The sequence below is a fragment of the Callospermophilus lateralis genome, chromosome 4 (assembly GCF_048772815.1).
Source record: "Callospermophilus lateralis isolate mCalLat2 chromosome 4, mCalLat2.hap1, whole genome shotgun sequence".
Classification (NCBI taxonomy): domain Eukaryota; kingdom Metazoa; phylum Chordata; class Mammalia; order Rodentia; family Sciuridae; genus Callospermophilus; species Callospermophilus lateralis.
Genome location: NC_135308.1, coordinates 15,857,406 through 15,870,317, shown reverse-complemented (window position 1 = coordinate 15,870,317; position 12,912 = coordinate 15,857,406). Strand labels below are relative to the sequence as shown.

Genomic DNA, 12,912 nt, shown 5'->3' with positions numbered 1-12,912 from the left:
CTTTTTGATACTTATGTCTAAAATTATACAATAATTCACCACAAACAGAATTATTTATTGTAAACTACTAGAATTAGTAAATATATATTTTACATATCACAATAATATGTAATATAACAATAAATACAACAATAAATAGTAATATATTTATATTTATTTAATGTAAGTACACAGTAATTTCCATTTTCTGTTAAACATTTTTTTCATGTAAGTACACAGCAATTTCCATTTTCTATTAAACAAATCAGTTTGGAATTCTTTATCTCTTGGTTTCACATGGCAGTCAGTGGAAACAGAAGTTGATGCAATTTTGTACATGAAACTTGGATCAAAAATCTAATATTCAGAACTCACTTTTTGGGCACATTCTTCCTATTCACCAAATTAATACTGCTTTCTCATCAGAGCACATAAAATTAATATTTTTCCTTCTCTCAAATGTAAAGGTTTGGTGAAAGTGACATTGATTTTGTCATGGCCAGAAATTTGCCTCTTGGGTTCCCAACTAATCATGTCAGTCCACTCCAAAAACCAAACAGAAAAAGTAATGGTGGAAAAGAGGAAAGGAACTTTAATCATACTTGGAAGACAAAGGGCTGTTTCCAGCCTTATCTTCAGGGATACTGACATAAACTTCCAGGTTGCACAGACAAAAGGGACCAGAAATACCCTGTTCCAGCAGCCCTGTTAAAATAACATCTAGTTGATCACTATCTGAAGATCCATCAGGCAGGTGATAAGAAAATTGCTGTTGCCAGGGACTGATTTCAGCTCACCACAAGACTTTTATGGACCCGACCTGCAGTTCCTAAAATCCCATGGTGACTCAAAAGTAAAGCAGACACAAATGTTCACATTTGCAGACTCATGTGAAGTCAAGAGTTTTTTTGGTTTTGTTTTGTTTTCTAAATTAGTAAAAACATCCTGTAAATCTTGGTTGGAATTCTGGCTAGAGAAGATAATTTAAATCTTGTCGCTACTTTTCCCTTGATCTCGCACATCTTCGTAGCTCTCACAAACACCCAACAAAAACACTTTCCAAATGTCGGCTGTTCAATAAATGCATGGGTGAATCAGAGAATAAAGGTGAAAAAAGTCTCAAAACGTGGATGGATTTAGGAAAGATAAAGAAGCACCAGACCAAACGCTCCCAACGCTCCTCCCCCCCACCCAGTCGAGCCCCAGGCTTTTTTTTTTTTAATTGGTTGTTCAAAACATTACAAAGCTCATGACATCATCTTTCATAGAGCCCCAGGCTTTTGCACGGCTAAGCCGGGGAAATAATTCACAGCTCCGGGGTCGGGGAGGCTGCAGCACCGGCTTGGGCTCAGAAACTCCCGAGCAGTCCCGCTCCTTCCCGCCTCTCCGAACATCCCCCGCGTGTCCTCTCAAACTTTTTCCCAGTCTAATCCCCGGATTTTAGGCCTCAGAGGACACCTAGTCACCTCCCATCCCTTGTCTGCTGGTCCCCCCAACTCCAGGCGATGACCGCGGAAGAAACGCGGAGGAAGCCCAGAGCCAAGTAGCTCCAAGTTACGGGCCCGGCTCCCGCGCATGCTCCCTGACTGAACCAGGGTCAAGCTGGAATCCTCAAGAATGAAATCCACTTCTCCATATTTTGGAGGTAACCCTGCAGAGTCGGTGACCAGACTCCAGTTTCACGGGAGAGTAAACCTGGCCGTCGCGGAGAGCCGACCTCAGGCGGCTGCTCGAAAAGCCCGGAACACTCTCCCGCTCCACTCCGCGCGCCTCCATGCGTCTCCGGACATGCGCAGTGGCTCCCCGCGGCAGCGGCAGCTGTAGCCAAGTCTCCGGGCCGGAAGGTCCGGCGGTGTTAGGCTGACGGCTCGCTCGCTCCTGGGTCATGTCGGCCCAGAGTGACAGCGAGTTCCTGGTGCAGCGAGCTCGGGAGCTGGTGCCGCAGGACCTGTGGGCCGCCAAGGCGTGGCTGATCACTGCCCGCAGCCTCTACCCCGCCGACTTTAACATCCAGGTGAGGTCTGGGCCCGCGCGGCCGCCCTCGTGGAGGTGTGAGCTCCGCGCCCCGCCGCCCCGCCCGTCGCACTCCTCCCCACCTCCCGCTCAGCGCGCCGCTCGGTCCACACCCCTCCGCGGCGGAGCCCACTGGAGGTCGCGCTGGTTGGTCGCGGGGCGGCGTGGTGTTGCTCTGAGGCTGCACAGCACGGTTTCGCCCCTGGAAGGCCACTCTCCCATTCATTCATCCCAGTGGCAGCCATTTGCTCAGTGTCCCTTACTTTCCAAACGTTATCCCTGTGAGTCCTGGGAGCTGGACGGGTGGAAGTGAGCGCAGGGTCACGCTGCTCAGCCTTGGGCAGGGCTGCCACAAGTGTGGTCCCGTGTCACCAGGTGATGCTTTGCTCTCGGGCCCTCCCTTGCCCCGGAGGGGACTCCGTGAAGGCCCGCCAGGGAGGCTGGAGGTGATGTAGAACCTGCCCCGGCTCTGGGTGGTGACGGGGCCTGCTGTGTGTTGCAGTATGAGATGTACACGATCGAGCGGAATGCCGAGAGGACTGCCACCGCCGGGAGGCTGCTGTACGAAATGTGAGTGAGCATCACCTACTGAGCTTTTGTTTCTGTGTGTGAAGTGGGAGTTGGGGAAGATCTTAAAGTTCGTCTTCATCGCTGGTACCCAGAGCTTACTTAGGAGTCTTTCCCTATTGCTGACATGCCTTCTGCAGAGAAGTCATTTTATTCGTGTTAAAAAACTTCTAGCCACTAATTTATTTTGGGAATAAATTATAAATAATATATGATAAACATGTTCATTGCAAAAGTTCAAACAAAACTTAAGTGATAGAGAATAAAAAGTGAAGTCTCTCCTAACTCAACCAGATTTAAGTTTTGTGTGTGTAGCTGTACACCCAGACATAATACATATAAATGTTTTGGGGAGGGAGAGGTTACAAAAGTGAGGTTAAACTATTCAAATTCTGCAGCTCGCTTTCTTCTTGTATTATGAATGGAGCCCTTTCTATGACAGTATGTCAGGATTCTCTTTATTGTTTTTTGTGCCTGTAGAGCATCTCATAACCACTCCTTTCTTCTTAGACATTTAGATAGTTTCAAGTTATTTGAAATTTTGTTCAGAATATCAGTAATTTCGTATTCATTGAAAGAGGATTCTAAGACATATTTTCATAGTTAGAAGGCATGCATATTTAAAATTTTAATCCATTACCAAATTGCTCTCCCAAAGGACTATCCCAGTTTTTATTTCCACAGATGTATAAAAGTGCCAGTTTTCCCGCATCCTTGCCAACAGTGGATATTATTAATCTCTCTCTCTTTCTCTCTTGTTTTCTGTCTTCTTCCTTTTTTTTTTCATATCTTTATTTTGGTTTGTTTTGCCATATCTAAGTATTCTTCTCAAATAAAGAAAAATGTAAAGTTAATATTCTTACTTATTTTTTGGATACTGTATAAAATCTGACATTTTAATTTAATGTACATATTTTAAAAACAGGTTTGTGAGTTTCCCAGACCAGCCGGTGGTATGGAGAGAAATCAGCATTATTACATCAGCATTAAGGAATGATTCACAGGATAAACAAACCCAATTTTTAAGAAGTAAGAATGGAGTAATATTTTAATATTGTAGAAGTTATCATTTATGGAATACCAAATCATATGTAGGCATTTCACTAGAAAGTCACATCTGTGGTATTGGTATAAAACACATATGTTTTACTTTTGGCAACTAAAGTCTGTAATGTCACTCAGTCCCTTGAATATTTTTAGATCCCTTTAAGTTTTCCTGAAGTATGTGGAGCTATAAGTGAGACAAGGAAATTTATATTTTTAACACATTTTACAGTAACCAGAAAGTATTTGTAGACCTATGCAAAACAAGAGAGAAACTTTTCATAACTTGAAATTTAAAAAAAAAAATTCCGTATTACTATATAGCCAACCAAAAATTTCAAATTCAAGATAAAATATAAAGTAGGTGTTGAGATCATTTTAACTGAAACAAGTGCATATTCTTTGTCTCAACCTGCAACAAGCACTGTTGTGACTGTCCACACATACCATTCTTGTGCTCTGGATTCAGTAAAGCCTCCAAATGTTTTATCACTTTTCAGTAAACCTCTTGTTCTAAATACTGTGGAGTTCCAAAGCCTACCAGGTTGTAAGTGAAACCTGACCACAGTGATTGGCTATTGTTCAGTATAAGAAATTGCCTTACTTAACATATTTTGCTTCAGTATTTTCTCTCTGGAAGACATTTTAAAGGTAAATTTGTTGTACCCAGGTTTATTTGAAACCCTTCCTGGTCGGGTCCAGTGTGAAATGTTACTAAAGGTTACAGAACAATGCTTCAACACATTGGAACGATCAGAAATGTTGCTCCTTCTTTTGAGGCGCTTCCCTGAAACAGTAGTGCAACATGGGGTAAGATTGATTCTTTTCTTTTTCTTAAGAGAAAATAGAACTGATTATTGACAGATAAATCAGTATATTTAGGAGCTACACTGTGTATTATACTAATGCAGAGAATCCCAGGAGCTCTGGATAAGGTTGACTTAAATCAAGAGTTTCTTTGTAAGTAAAGCTAAAAGGCCATCACCGTTGGCAAACGTTAATTACACATTTTTAGATGTTGTCTTATCAGTATAAGGAAATAGACACCACATTCTGACAGTAGTATTCACTTATAATATTTACAGTAAAAAATAATCTTTTTTCATTGTATTTGACAATGTGTTTGAATTTAAATGACAGCCATAATTCCTGATCTTAACAGAGGTGTTTTTCATGTGTTTCTGCCCTATTCTTGCCACATCTGTGATAATTATTGAGTGCTATTGGAGGCATTGGTTAAGTGCTAGGATTTCCTGAAGAAACCAAATCTTAAATGTTTCAGTAACTTCCCACAGCCTGTAAGTAATCAGGATTCAAACCCTTCATTCTGGTCATTCAAATTCTATTGTTTTTTCTTTCCTTTGCCATCTTTTTGGTTTCTCTCCCTGGTTAACCTTTTGCATACTTCCTAGTATTTGTTTCTAGGGCTGCCATTATAAAGTAGAAGTGGGGTATCTTAAAACTCAGAAATTCTCCCACAATTCTGGAACCTGGAAGTCCAAAAGCAAGATGTTAATGGGCCATGTTCGCCTTAAAGATTCCAGGGAAGAGTCCTTACATCTGATGGTGTCAGAGATCTTTCTCATGCCTCAGCTAGCAGTTGCATCACTCTCATTTCTGCCTCCATTGTCATGTGGGCTTTCCCTGCTCTTTTGTGTCTTTCTCATAAGAACACCAGTCACTGGAGTTCTTGCCTATATGAACAGTATGACCACATCTTAATTCATTATAATTACAAAAGACACTATTTTCTTTAAAGGTAAAACATATAACCATGCACCTCATAATGATATTTTGATCAGTAATGGACTGCATATATAACAGTGGTCCATAAGATTATACCACCTAGTGACTATATAGCCATCTTAGGTTGTATAAGTACAATCCGTGATGTTCACACAGTGATGAATTTGCCTAATGATGCACCTCTCAGGCCATATCCCATCAGTAGGTGATGCCTGACTATATAAGGTCATATTCTGAGGCTGCGGGTGGATATGAGTTTGGGGGATACTATTCAAACCATTCTACTCCCTGATCATGACTCTAACTTTTAACCTTCTGTGTAGTTCAATATTTTGCATTATTCCACTTCTACCATAGAGCATTCCAGTGTGGTTGCAAGAAAGATAATGCATAGATCTTGGTGGATTTTGATAAAGGTCTGTACTATACTTGGGCAGTAGTGATGGAAAGATGGCCTTAAAATTCAGACATTTCTGTCTAATCTTGCCCATTCTGAATGACTGGCTGCTCCACCAAACTCTTGAGAATGATGATTTTTTTGTCCTTCTTATGTATTTGGATATAGAGAATAAAGTTAGTTTCCACATTTCTTGGACAATCTGTACATCTAGCCAGGCATGGAGGCAGATGGATCCCAAGTTTGAGGCCAACATTGGCAACTTAACAAGACCCTTAGTAACTTAATGAGACCATCTTGAAAATAAAAAATAAAAAAGAGTAGAGATGTAATCAGTGGTAGAGCACTCTTGTGTTCAATTCCCAGTGCAAAAAAGAAAATCTATCTGTATTATTCAAACTCCAGTTCCAATGCTTCCCTAAAGTTTCTTTAAACATTCTATTAACATTTAATTTTGCTAGTTTAGTGGGGAATAACTGAGACCAGAGTGGTGAAGTAATCAGATTAACTTGGCCTTCTGGGTTGTGTTGCAAATGCATCAGAGAAGTTTAACTATATAAACTGTGTAATAAAATACATACTTTTTTCTTTTTTTTTGTGGTGCTGGGGATTGAACCCAGGGCCTTGTGCATGTGAGGAAAGCACTCTACTGACTGCGCTATATCCCCAACCCCCATACTATTTGTTCATGTAATTCTGACATCTTACACTGCGCACATTTAAATGGTTAATTTTATTTTGAAACAGTTTGGCCTTGGGGAGGTACTTTTAGAAGCTGAAACTATCGAAGAACAAGAATCTCCTGTTAACTGCTTTAGAAAATTATTTGGTAAGAAATATTGTATTTTGTATTACTTCCTTGGAGTGAGTAGAGTATGGTGGGATAGGTCATTTGTGGAATGCAGAGGAACTCTTTGTATTATTAAATTCAAGTCTTAAGTTTTTTTTTTTTTTCAAACCAGAAAGCATTTTAAACAACTTTTAGACTTTTAGTTTGTAATATTTGAACTTCTGAAAGAATATGTGCAGCCTTACATGTAAGTGAGAAGCAAGATCATAGCTATCTGAGTCCACCACCACCCAGTGTGAATGCTGGACCTTTTCCCACAATTTTGGATCTGCTTGGGCATTTTTTCATTGCCTCCTTTCACTAGTATCCCTTTGCATGGCGATTTTTAAATAAGTGTGCCATAAGGGGTTTTCCCGTATGTTTTAGATGCTACATTAAATGAGCTCTAATGTGGATTTTGTTATTGCCAGAACCCTGGGGTAGACAACCTGATCAGTTTTTTCTTATTTTTCCCCTTCCACAGTTTGTGATGTCCTTCCTCTAATAATTAACAATCATGATGTTCGCTTGCCTGCCAATTTATTATATAAATACTTGAACAAAGCAGCTGAATTTTATATCAACTATGTCACTAGGTCTACTCAAATAGAAAATCAGCATCAAGGTAAGTGGGACTATCCTGCAATTTTATTTAGACAGGATTTAGTAACATTGCAACTTCAGAAATCCCTTATCAATTCGACTCCTGACCTATGAATGCATATAGTTTGACAGTTTTTCTAAAGGATGTTATCAAGAAAACAAAATATTACATTAAGAGATGAGATGTTTCAAGAACCATTTCTATCCCTTGATCAAAACATTCTAGTTGCTGACTTGTAACATTAATGCACTTAACTTTTATAGGTACCACAGCTCAAAATTCACTTCCTTCTTAGAACTGAGGCCAGCTGAGATTCACATACACAGTCATGCATTGCTTAGTGATGGGAATGCCTTCTGAGAAACGTGTTGTTAGGAGATTTCATGATGCAGACATCAGAGAGTGTATGTGCATGAACCTAGGGGGCACGGCCTGCGACACACCTAGGCTGTAGAGTTGAGCCTGTTGCTTCTGGTGCTAACCCTGTGCGGTGTGTTACCGCACTGAATACTGCAGGCCAGTGAGCACAATGGGAACTATTTGTCTAAATAGATCTAAATGTAGAGAAGGTCCTGGGACAGAACTGTACACTACTGTAGACTTTATAACACTGAACACTTAGGCTACACTAAACTTATGAAAATTTATAAATTTATAAAAAATGTATTACTGAAGTAATAAATTAACGTTAGTTTACTAACATTTTTTTTTTTTATGTGTGTGTAGTACTGGGGATTAAACCCAGAAGGTCTGTACTATTGAGCCACATCCCAGACCCCTGTTTTTCATCTTTATAAGCTTTTTTCTGTTAATTAAAAAAATTTTTTGCTACACATTGTGGTAGCACACCTGTAATCCTAGCAACTCAGGAGGATAAGGCAGGAGGAAAAGGTACCCTCAGCAACGGTGAGGCACTAAGCAACTTGGTGAGACCCTGTCTCTAAATAAAATAAAAATTAGGGCTGGAGGTGTGGCTCAGTGGTTGAGTGCCCCTGAATTCCAATACCTGGTACCTCCTCCCCAACTTTTTTTTACTATGCTGCACACACATAGTAGCCATGGCTACGCAGAGTCAGGATCATCCATATCACTGTTTTGTACGTCCACATCTTGAGCCACAGGAAGGTCTTCTAGGCCAGTAGCATACATGGAGCTGCCAGCTCCTACAGTAGCGATGCCAGTGTTATTTTGGAGTCCTTTCTGAGGGATCTGCTGGAAGCTCTCAAGGAGTTGTCACTCTTTTCAGAAATATGTCCATGATACTTTGTTTATTTTTTCCCCCATTAGATTTCCTTTTAAGTAGAAATCACACCGTGATCTTTTCTCTCCATTAATGAAACCCTTTGGGTATTGGTACCCATGTTTTCAAGCCTGTTAGGGAACTTGTTGAGGTCTACAAAAGCTGCTAAACCTTTCATTGTGAATTTTATTGGGGGTTCTTCTCTTGCAATTTCCTTTTTTCTTATGTCTTCTTCAGCTCATGTTCACTAGGTAATAGGAGTTTTTCAGCTCCATTTAATCCTGTGGCATTGCTGTTGGGTGAGCAGTCCATCACTGACCGAAGTGTTAGGATGCATTAGGTGACTGTGATATTCCGCACTCTGTTCTTTTGAATGAGGAGTTAGACCTTTCTTTATGAAGTTACTGTTTATTACATAAATAGTAAATAGTGATGTTAATTGTAGGCTACTTTTTTTCTCACATCTCAGGTGCCCAAGATACGTCTGATTTAATGTCACCTAGCAAACGTAGCTCTCAGAAGTATGTAATAGAAGGGCTCACTGAAAAGTCATCCCAGATTGTGGACCCTTGGGAGAGGCTGTTTAAAATTTTGAATGTCGTTGGAATGAGATGTGAATGGCAGATGGATAAAGGAAGACGGTAATAGTTTATTTCTGAAATTGCCTATCAAATTGTTTGATTGTGTAATCTTGGGATCCTTGTTAAAAAAAAATTACTTTTCTTTTTTAATTCCTTTATTAATGTGATACTGAGGATTGAACCCAGTGCCTCACATACCATGGCTCAAACCCAGAGCTTCATGCATGCTAGGCAAGTACTCTACCACTGAGCTACAGCCCCAGCCCACAAAAATACTTTTTTAAAACTAATATAATGCATAGGTACACTTCTTTGAGGGAAGATTTTGTAATATTTAATATTTATGCAAAGAGTGGTTTTTCACTTTATTAAATGACTCCTATTAAATGACTTCCTCACTTTGTGAAAAAATGCTGAACTTCATTAGCCAGCAGGGAAATGCAAATCAAAACCATAATGAGCTATCACCCCAGTTAGAATGGCTCTTATGAAAAAGATAAAAAATAACAAATTCTCATTAAGATTTGGAGAAAAAGGAGTCTTATACACTGTTGGTGGGAATGTATTTAGTGTAGCCACTATGGAGAACAGTGTGGAGATTCTCCTGGAAGACTGAAGGTAGGAATGCTGCATTGATCCATCTCTTCTGTTTCTGGATATTTTATCCTAAGAAAATGAAATGAGCATGTCAGAGACAACTGCAATGTCCAAGTTCATTGCTTCACTATTCACAATAGCTAAGATGTAGAATTTACCTAGGTGCCCAATAGATGAATTTGTATAAAGAAAATGTGGTATTTATATGTCATAGAAGATTATTCAGCTTTAAAGAAGAATGATATCTTATCACTTGTGGCAAGGGATAGAATTGGAGGACTAAGTGAAATAAGTCAGATACAAAAAGACAAATTTCACATATTCTCTCACATGTGGGTGTTGAGAAAAATCAATTAGAATGTATAACAGTGATTACTAGAAGGTAGGAAGGGTAGAAGAAAAGGATAGTAAGAGGTTAGATTACAGCTTCCCAAACACAGTTAGATAGAAATAATAAGTATTCTGCTGAATAGTGGAAGCACAGTAGTTCACAACAAGGTTTTGTTTCTTTCTTTTCTTTTTTTTTGGGGGGTGGGGGGCGGATGCCGGGCAAGTATCTTACTGCTGAGCAGTGTTATCCCTAACCCCACAACAACTTCTTGTGTATTTTATGAATAACTAGAAGAGAGAAATACAAAGGCTCCAAACCCACTTGGTTATAAAGGAGTTAGAAACTAAATTATCCTGCTTTGATCAGGACAGATTATACAGATGTATTGATATATACCTATAGCATAAGCCTTAAATATGTATATTAAAAAATAACTTAAATAGTTGCATTTGGTAAATGTAGATTCTATCAGAGCCTTTCTTTAGACCTTTTGCTGAGGAGTTCAGATAACTGATACATTTTATCATCCTGTCTTTCAGAAGCTATAGTGACATATTGCATAGAATGAAGGATCTCTGCAGATACATGAACAACTTTGATAATGAAGCACATGCAAAATATAAAAACCAAGTGGTTTATTCTACTATGTTAGTCTTCTTTAAGAATGCATTCCAGTATGTCAACAGCATACAGCCATCTCTCTTCCAAGGTTGGTTTACCATCTTTTTTTAGAGTTTTCCAAAATACTTGTTTAATAGGGATGGTGAGGAGGACACAGCTGTTTACTTTCACCTTTGTTTTTGGATCCAGAAACTGCAGAGTAGTACTTGTGCTCTTTGTGGCTGGTGATTTATTTTGACTTAGTTTGCTTAAATTGGTAGTTTTTAATGTAATGTTTTATTTAAAATTCCTATGTCAAGGGTTATAGTGGTACTTGTGAAACTAAATAACCAATCACATGTCACTATTTTGAAAAAAAAAGCAGATATAGCAAAGAATTTAAGCAGAGTGGATCTCCCTGGGAGTAATGTTACCCTCCAGAGGATATTTGGCAATGTCTAGAGACATTATTTATTGCCACAGCTGGGTAGGGAGGAGTTGCATCAAATTACCTATTAGCATCCAATAGGTAGAGGCCAGTGATGGTACCAAACATCCTCCAGGTCACAGGACAGCCAAAAAGGTTAATAGTGACAAGGTTGAGAAACCCTGGTGTAAGATATTTGTCCATATTTTGACTGAATGGTGTGGATTAAATTTACAAAACCAAGTTTACAAAAATTTATAATAGCCATAGACATTACCATAGGCAAAGATTTAAGTGAGATATTAAATAATGTGAATTAGTTCTAGAAAGTTTGAAAAATAGAAACAAGAAGGTAAAATCACCCACAATAATTTTAATTTTGTGTATTGCCTTATAGTTTTTCATGTTCTTATTTTGTTTGGAGTTTATAACCATATGTGTAGTTTTTTTTATCTTTTTATAGTAATTTTATGACTCATGCTTATTGTAAAAAAAAAAAAAAAAAGTTAAGAAACAAAATAAATACAAAGAGGAGTGACCGCTTCGTTTCATCAGTGAGAGAGAACATTTATTAACATTTAGTTTTTTCCTACATATGTATATTTGTTTGTTCACCTATTCAGGATCACAGTGAACAAGTTTTATTTTGTTTTTTGTTTGTTTATTCATTTTAAGAAATTATACTTTTTAAAATATGTTCTAATTAGTTTTACATGACAGTGGAATGCCCATGATATGGCATACATAAATGGAGTATGATGTATGTACATGCATGACTATATGATGTAGAATCCCACCATCATATAGTCATGCATGTACATAGAGTAATAATGTCTGATAAATTCTAATGGGCTTTGTTTTGTGTGATGATTGCCATACTTCAGCTAATATTAAGTATCGTTTTTCTTGCTACATTTTTTACTTTTGGTGTTTTCCGCCACCCATAGGTCCCAATGCTCCAAGCCAAGTTCCCCTGGTTCTTCTTGAAGATGTATCAAATGTGTATGGTGATGTAGAAATTGATCGCAATAAACACATACATAAAAAGAGGAAACTGGCTGAGGGAAGAGAAAAACCCATGGTAAATCCTTTCAGATACAATTAACAGTATGTGATAATGGTTTGCTAGACATGAATTTTTTAAAATATGGTTTCAGAACTCAATTGATAAAGCGTATTTGTTCTTTTAATTATACAGTATAATCATAGTATAAATGGGGGGTCTCACTGGAGACAATCTTATTTCCAAGAAACATTTGGCAATATCTAGAGGCATTTTTAATTGTCACAGCTATGTTCTGGTTGGGGAAGGGTTGTTAATTAGTTATCATCTAGTAAGTAGAGGCCAGGGATGGTGCCAAACATCCTCTAGCTCAGAGGACAATCCAAAAGATTAATAGTGACAAGGTTGAGAAACCCTGTTATAAGTTATTTGTCCATATTTTGACTGGATGGCATGATTTTAATTTGCGAAACAAAGCCAAGATGACATTGCACATGGAGCAGGGTGCTATAGTGGGTACTGGCCTCAGAAGGGCAAGGGCCAAGGTGTAGGAGTAACCTGAACAAGTCACATGCAATGCAGGAGGGCTTTCATGGGTGAGGAGCAGCATTGAAATCTGCCTGTAAGGGTGTAGGATTTTGTCACCTGGAATTGGGAGGTAGATTTTGTTGAGAGGGGACTATGTGCACAAAGACACAAGAAGCCAGAGAATGTGAATTTTCCATCTTCTAACCCAGCTAGGCGGCAAGCCTTTGCAGGACAGCGATTTCCTTTCTTAAAATAAAGTCAGTAGTGAGGGCCAGTGTGTACAGGAAAGTGGAGAGGCCCTAGTTCAGGAGTCAGCACACTTCTCTCAGTGGTCAGGTAATGAATATTTTCAGCTCTGTTGTTATAGTGCAAAAACATCGATAGACAATGCATGAACAACCACCATGGTTATGTTCCGATAAAACT

At 38.9% G+C, this 12,912-nt stretch overlaps 1 protein-coding gene across 4 annotated transcripts in view; it reads left to right on the top strand.

The window, feature by feature from the left end:
- Positions 1-1,818: 1,818 nt before the first annotated feature.
- Positions 1,819-12,912, top strand: part of Ints10 (integrator complex subunit 10) — a 32,479-nt gene continuing 21,385 nt past the window's right edge. For all 4 annotated transcript variants that reach the window (XM_076853621.1, XM_076853622.1, XM_076853620.1 and 1 more), the window contains exons 1-9: positions 1,819-1,993; positions 2,495-2,562; positions 3,485-3,588; positions 4,274-4,413; positions 6,494-6,575; positions 7,060-7,200; positions 8,889-9,060; positions 10,468-10,637; positions 11,903-12,036. In XM_076853621.1, the coding sequence (XP_076709736.1) occupies positions 1,865-1,993; positions 2,495-2,562; positions 3,485-3,588; positions 4,274-4,413; positions 6,494-6,575; positions 7,060-7,200; positions 8,889-9,060; positions 10,468-10,637; positions 11,903-12,036 (1,140 nt within the window). In that variant the 5' untranslated portion in view covers positions 1,819-1,864. The remainder of the gene's footprint in view (positions 1,994-2,494; positions 2,563-3,484; positions 3,589-4,273; positions 4,414-6,493; positions 6,576-7,059; positions 7,201-8,888; positions 9,061-10,467; positions 10,638-11,902; positions 12,037-12,912) is intronic.